The 6,159-nt window shown below is 32.3% G+C and overlaps 1 protein-coding gene across 1 annotated transcript; it reads left to right on the top strand.

Annotated features, from left to right (window-relative positions):
• Positions 1-3,679, top strand: LOC145603533 (amino acid permease 4-like). Its single transcript, XM_081659454.1, has 7 exons — positions 1-126; positions 1,200-1,314; positions 1,562-1,795; positions 1,965-2,058; positions 2,160-2,374; positions 2,465-2,604; positions 2,722-3,679. Exons 1-7 carry the CDS (start codon positions 121-123, stop codon positions 3,373-3,375), a joined length of 1,458 nt encoding a protein of 485 aa, XP_081515580.1. The 5' UTR covers positions 1-120; the 3' UTR covers positions 3,376-3,679.
• The last annotated feature ends 2,480 nt before the right edge of the window (positions 3,680-6,159 follow it).

Genomic DNA, 6,159 nt, shown 5'->3' with positions numbered 1-6,159 from the left:
GCAGCAATTGCCCCTCTAAACCCATCTTCATTACATACTCACTTACTTACTCTCTTTTGTATATATATATTTTAAGAAATCCTCATTCTTTGAGGAAGGGAGGGAAACAAAATTCATATAATGACGGTAAGAAATTCATTATAAACATTTATTTCATTTTATTTATAGCACAATTTTATCTTTTGTAATTTTACTAGTATATGTGTTATGTATGTGTTGGTTAATTAAAGGGAATTTTTGGTTTCAAAAAAATAATTTATAAGAGTTTTTTTCTTTTAATTTAGAGGCAATTAAGGTATTCAACTATATTCTAAGTTAACATATAGGTTTATAATGAAGAGATGGCTTTGGTTATAAATTTTCTAACTAGACATGACTTACTATCTTATCTAAAAATTGTTGACTAGTATAATCTACATGATGAATATGACATGCATGATAAATTGGTTAATCTTCACAAATAAAGTTTGTGCCCATGAAATAATTGTGAGAGAAGACTTCTTATGTATGGTTGTTGAAAACAAAATTGAGAATAATTACATGCTTTGTATTAAGTAGTGAGTAGTTAGAACAAATTCCGGAGTCAATATCAGGTGATTGATGCCGTTTTTTATGGTCCCAAATACTTAACAATCACACATAATAAAAAGAAGAGAAAAATGGAACCCTAATAAGGATCATCATAGTGGCGAAGGGTAGAAACGTTGGAATTTTAAAAAAGGGTAGTTTAGTAAATTCAGCCTCGAACACCTTTTTTTGGTGGGGGTGTTGGAAGGGTCAAATTGAGCAATATCAGTGAGATTCCAAGCTCTTTCTTGTACTTTAGCAAATCTGAACAACTTATATATACCCCTTTACCACTTACTCTTTTTGTTCATACAAGTGTTCAACCTTAATTAGTTCCTTATTCTATTAGGTTTCCTAGTGTCACATTTTAGGTTTAGGCTTTATGTAAACTTGCCTAAATATTCTCTTTCAATCCTATAAATTCAGCTTAGATAATTCATTTTATATAACCTACCAACCAAAAACAAATATCACATAATTTTCAAGTTCACCTAAGCTAGCTAATTGTTAGCTTAGCTCATCAACATTTACACATTTATTCATCTAAACAACATTGAAATTTATTTGATTTTTCTCATTGTATTCTTAATTTAATTGTTTTACCTTATTTTTTGCTCTCAATTTAATTCAAGATGGGTGATGGTGCTGCCAAAATAAACAACCACCATGTCTACGACGTCTCCATAGACGTGCTAGGCCAAAAACAATCTACATGCTTCGATGATGATGGCCGTCTCAAAAGAACAGGTACATATCTACCATACACGTACAACAATATCGTATCATAAACTCTTTGTTTCACCTTAAGTATATATTCGTACCAAAAACTAAAATTTCGAACCTAAATTAAATATATCTTTTTAACACTCAAATAATGTAGGTAACAATCAATTATATATTTATCTCTAGAATTTTCCCTAGGAAAAAGCTCATCATTTTCATGCACTAAACATAATCTTGATTCTTAACCATTTTTAATTTTTGTTTTTGTTAGGGACTGTTTGGACCGCTAGTGCACATATTATAACAGCAGTGATAGGTTCAGGGGTGCTCTCCTTAGCATGGGCTATAGCTCAGCTTGGCTGGATCGCCGGCCCGGCCGTGATGTTCTTGTTCTCCTTTGTTATCTACTACACTTCCACTCTTCTAGCCGATTGCTACCGTTCTGGTGATCCGATTTCGGGCAAAAGGAACTACACTTACATGGATGCTGTTAGATCTAACCTTGGTATACATCTTTAACTTACATGTGCAATAGTACAATCTTATGTACCACCTCCGTTAGTTATTCTTATTTTTGAGATATAAAATATTCCTCTGTTGCACATAATAATTAACAGAGGTCGTATCAGAATTAAAATTTATAAATACTAACATATGGTTTTATGTTTTTTTAGGTGGTGTACATGTGAAATTATGTGGACTAATTCAGTATGTGAACCTTTTCGGCGTTGCAATAGGATACACCATTGCAGCATCCATCAGTATGATGTGAGTTATTATGCATAAATTCATCTTGTATCATATAAAACTTTGAGGTAAATTAAGTATGTAGACATGACTACATGAGTACTAATGATAAAATTTGACAGGGCGATAAAACGATCAAACTGCTTCCATGACAGTGGAGGGAAGAACCCATGTCACATGTCGAGCAACCCTTATATGATAGCCTTTGGAATTGCAGAGATCATATTCTCTCAGATTCCTGACTTTGATCAAATTTGGTGGCTCTCAATTGTCGCGGCTGTTATGTCTTTTACTTACTCTGCCATTGGACTTGCTCTAGGAATTGTTCAAGTAGCAGGTTCATATTCCTCCAAAAATCTACATTTTCAAGTTTTTGGTAAAAAAATTGTACAAAATTAACATGTTTTTTTTGTTTTTTTGGACTCAGCTAACAAGACTTTCAAGGGTAGTTTCACTGGAATAAGTGTAGGATCAGTGACCGAAACACAGAAGATATGGAGGAGCTTCCAAGCTCTTGGTGATATCGCCTTTGCTTACTCTTTCTCAATCATTCTTATTGAGATCCAGGTACTAATTCTAGCAATCTAGCTCATGTAAATTTGTGAAAATACATGACTGCTAGCTAGGGTGGTTAGTTAGTTAAGTTGATTATATATTTACGCGATTTTTTGTTGATTTGGTCAGGACACTGTGAGATCACCTCCTGCAGAATCCAAGACAATGAAGAAAGCCTCATTCATAAGTATCGCGGTAACAACATTATTCTACATGCTCTGTGGATGTATGGGCTATGCCGCGTTTGGTGATCTTGCACCAGGAAATCTCCTTACTGGTTTCGGTTTCTACAACCCCTTTTGGCTCCTAGACATAGCCAATGCAGCCATAGTGATCCACTTAGTTGGAGCATACCAAGTCTACTGCCAACCTCTGTTTGCATTCATCGAAAAATGGGCATTCCAAAGATGGCCTGACAGCGATTTCATCACTAAAGATATCAAAATTAGAATTCCGGGTTTAAGGCCTTACAGTCTAAACCTCTTCAGATTAGTGTGGAGAAGTGCATTTGTGGTGTTAACCACGCTTATTTCAATGCTTCTACCATTCTTTAATGACATTGTAGGACTACTTGGAGCACTCGGGTTTTGGCCTTTAACCGTGTACTTCCCTATTGAGATGTACATTGCACAAAAGAAGTTGCCAAAGTGGAGTACAAAGTGGGTGTGTCTTCAAATGTTGAGCTTGGCTTGTCTAGTGATTTCGATTGCTGCTGCAGCTGGATCAATTGCCGGTGTTGCCTCTGATCTTAAGGTGTATCGTCCATTCAAAACTAGCTATTGATGCACGAGATAGATTCATTGGATCGATTGATTGATCGACATAGGAGAGTAGCCGAAAGGAATTATATTTCAATGTCCATGGAGAGTCATATATGTTGTTCATGGATGGTACAGATGTGTTTCATTTTTAAGTTAAGTCCTTTGTTTTTCTTCACTTAATGTTGTAACAAAGTTTGCTAGTGTTCCTAAGAAATGAAAGAACCCTAGTTCTTTTATGTGTAATTAGTGTTGTACCTTGTAATTAAAGAATTGAGTATCCACTCTATTCTTTTGTCAATTAATTAGCATTGAATTTAATCCTCTTATCTAGTCTATGATGTGCTAATAATAATTCATGGTGCAAAGTTTGTTTGTGCAACATATAGTTGTTTATATATTTATCAATATCTTAAGGTCTATTTAATTTAATTTGCTCTTAAAATACTCTTCTTCCTCTTCTTCTTCTTCTTCTTTTTTTTTTTTTTTTTTTTTTTTTTGTGGCATATAATTTAGAATAAAAGAGGCAATTTACTACGTAATTTAAGTATTTGAGTGTGACATAAACTGATATAACACGACAATTAACATCTCCTGAAAAAATAGGTAAGATTGAGATTGAGAGAGAGTGTGTGTTTCTTGCTTGATACCAATTTACTCCCTCCAATTTTATTTGCATGTTTTTCTCAATGGAAATTAAAGCTTTTTGTGATAAAATAAGTCAAAGTAGAGGTAGTATAAAATTCCAATGATCAAATTCTTAATAATTTTGCTCCATGAAGAATATTATAGTGGTTGTTGGAAAATCTTAGAATAAATACGAGGTTTGTCTCCCTGTATATATAGCTCCAGCCTCCAGGTGTACAAGTTATGATCCAGGATCGTGGGATTTAGACTAATCTCTATGTACAATGAATTATGTGACAAGCACAATACGTATCGTTAGTTGTGTGTCTCATGATATCAATTGATGTGATCGACTCTAAAATATTTGAATGGACATGCCAAAGTCATCTATGGATAAACTAGTTGATAAAATTGATTGATTTATCACACTAATAATTGTTCATAGACACAATACGTCAATACAAATTAAACACGCGTACAATATATCTTAACCTAAACATGATCCAATTCAAATTGACAGAAATTAAAAGTAATATGTATGGCCAATCAGCTGTTTTCTACCTCTATAGAAAAATGTGGTTTTTTTTTTCTTTGGGCAAAATTTATTACTTTATTTCTAGATTGGATATTAGGATTATACACAATATCATTTATATAGCAGATAATTTATTCACTCCTTAGTAATAAGATTCTCCACAAAAAAAAAAAAAAAAAAAAAAAATAGTACTCGTAATTCGAATTTGAAAATCACTCAACAAGTCAACACCCAATAAAATTTGAAAAATTGTTCTATATAGTCCCACTTCAGGTACACGCTTTTTGGGTACTCGAAAAGCCAGATAAACGATTATAAACACCTCTAAATTGCCATTTAAAATACACAAATACAAAGTAATTACAATGTTTTACGCATAATTTGAATTCCTTTTGCCTTCAAAGTATAAAGTTTTATACGAATATGTAAAGTATCATTTTCCATTTAACATATAATCTTTGATGTACACACTCATAATGTTATGTCAAAATCAATTTTTATTTACACAAATACAAAAATAATTACAGTATAGGTTGTTAATTAAATGCTTGTATTTATCAATGTACACACAATTTTTATGTACACACAATTTTGTTAATTAAATGCTTGTATTTATCAATGTACACACAATTTTTATGTACACACAATTTTGTTAATTAAATGCTTGTATTTATCAATGTGCAGTGATTATATGTTTAATACCTTTAAGAATTCTTCAATTTAAATTCCTTTTGCCTTCAAAGTAACAAGTTTTATAGGGAAACGCAAAGTATCAATTTCCATTTTAACATATGATCTTCACTCTACACACTCACAATGTTATGTCAAAATCAATTTTCCGAGTGGAAAAATCTCATAGATACAGAAACTAGTAATGTATGAAAGGACAAAGGACCTAATTAAGTGTCCTTTGCAATCCTCCTGGCAACTTTGTCTTAAAACTGATTCCCTTTAACGACAAACAAGTACAAGACCTAATTTAAACACAATGGAATGTATGAACACCATCAAATATGCCCTTTTTCTACTGTATCATGTAGGTCAATCAAAAAAAGAGGGAGATTCTTAAAAGAGTAACCAATGGTTTTGGAATCTAAATTAGTGATTACAGAAGTTTACAATCATTATAAACAATATATTATACCATTCCACTGTTTTACTTTTATCTACATCCATCTATGGTGCTTTCATTTCTATAAGCTTTTTAGCATATTATATAAAAGCCATATATACCGGGATTTATCTAACAACTTGCCAATTTTATTTGCAAATTGAGAAACGTATGTTATAAATTCTAGATTCGACTTTCTTTCTAATGGTATCATAAGCTTTTCGGTAATGTTTTTTTTCAGTAGATAAATTATAAAAAGCGCAACAAGTCACCTTTAAATTATGCATAATTAACCTCCCGAGTATAGCTAGTTATCAGTGACCACTGACCAGCCCAAAAAAATTGATATAGCCTTCTGGTGTAAGAAACGAATGCTTTGAAAGAGGAAGTCCTAATACATCACAGTTAGACGCAAGCAATTAAGCAAATACATAGCAATGACAATTTCAGTTAGACGCAAGCAACTAAGCAAATACATAGCAATGACAATTTTGTAAATTGTTGTCAAAAAAAAAAAAAAAAAAAAAAAAAAAAAA

This window comes from Chenopodium album, chromosome 22 (assembly GCF_948465745.1).
Source record: "Chenopodium album chromosome 22, dcCheAlbu1.1, whole genome shotgun sequence".
In the NCBI taxonomy this organism is placed as follows: domain Eukaryota; kingdom Viridiplantae; phylum Streptophyta; class Magnoliopsida; order Caryophyllales; family Amaranthaceae; genus Chenopodium; species Chenopodium album.
Note: the sequence above shows the minus strand (reverse complement) of the source record. Positions and strands in the feature narration are given on the sequence as shown.

What these genes read in the sequence shown, in the direction of transcription:
- LOC145603533 (XM_081659454.1), top strand. An exon ending in TGGCCGTCTCAAAAGAACAG is followed by an intron (nt 1,315 to 1,561) that starts GTACATATCTAC and finishes TGTTTTTGTTAG; the next exon opens with GGACTGTTTGGACCGCTAGT. An exon ending in GCAGCATCCATCAGTATGAT is followed by an intron (nt 2,059 to 2,159) that starts GTGAGTTATTAT and finishes AAAATTTGACAG; the next exon opens with GGCGATAAAACGATCAAACT.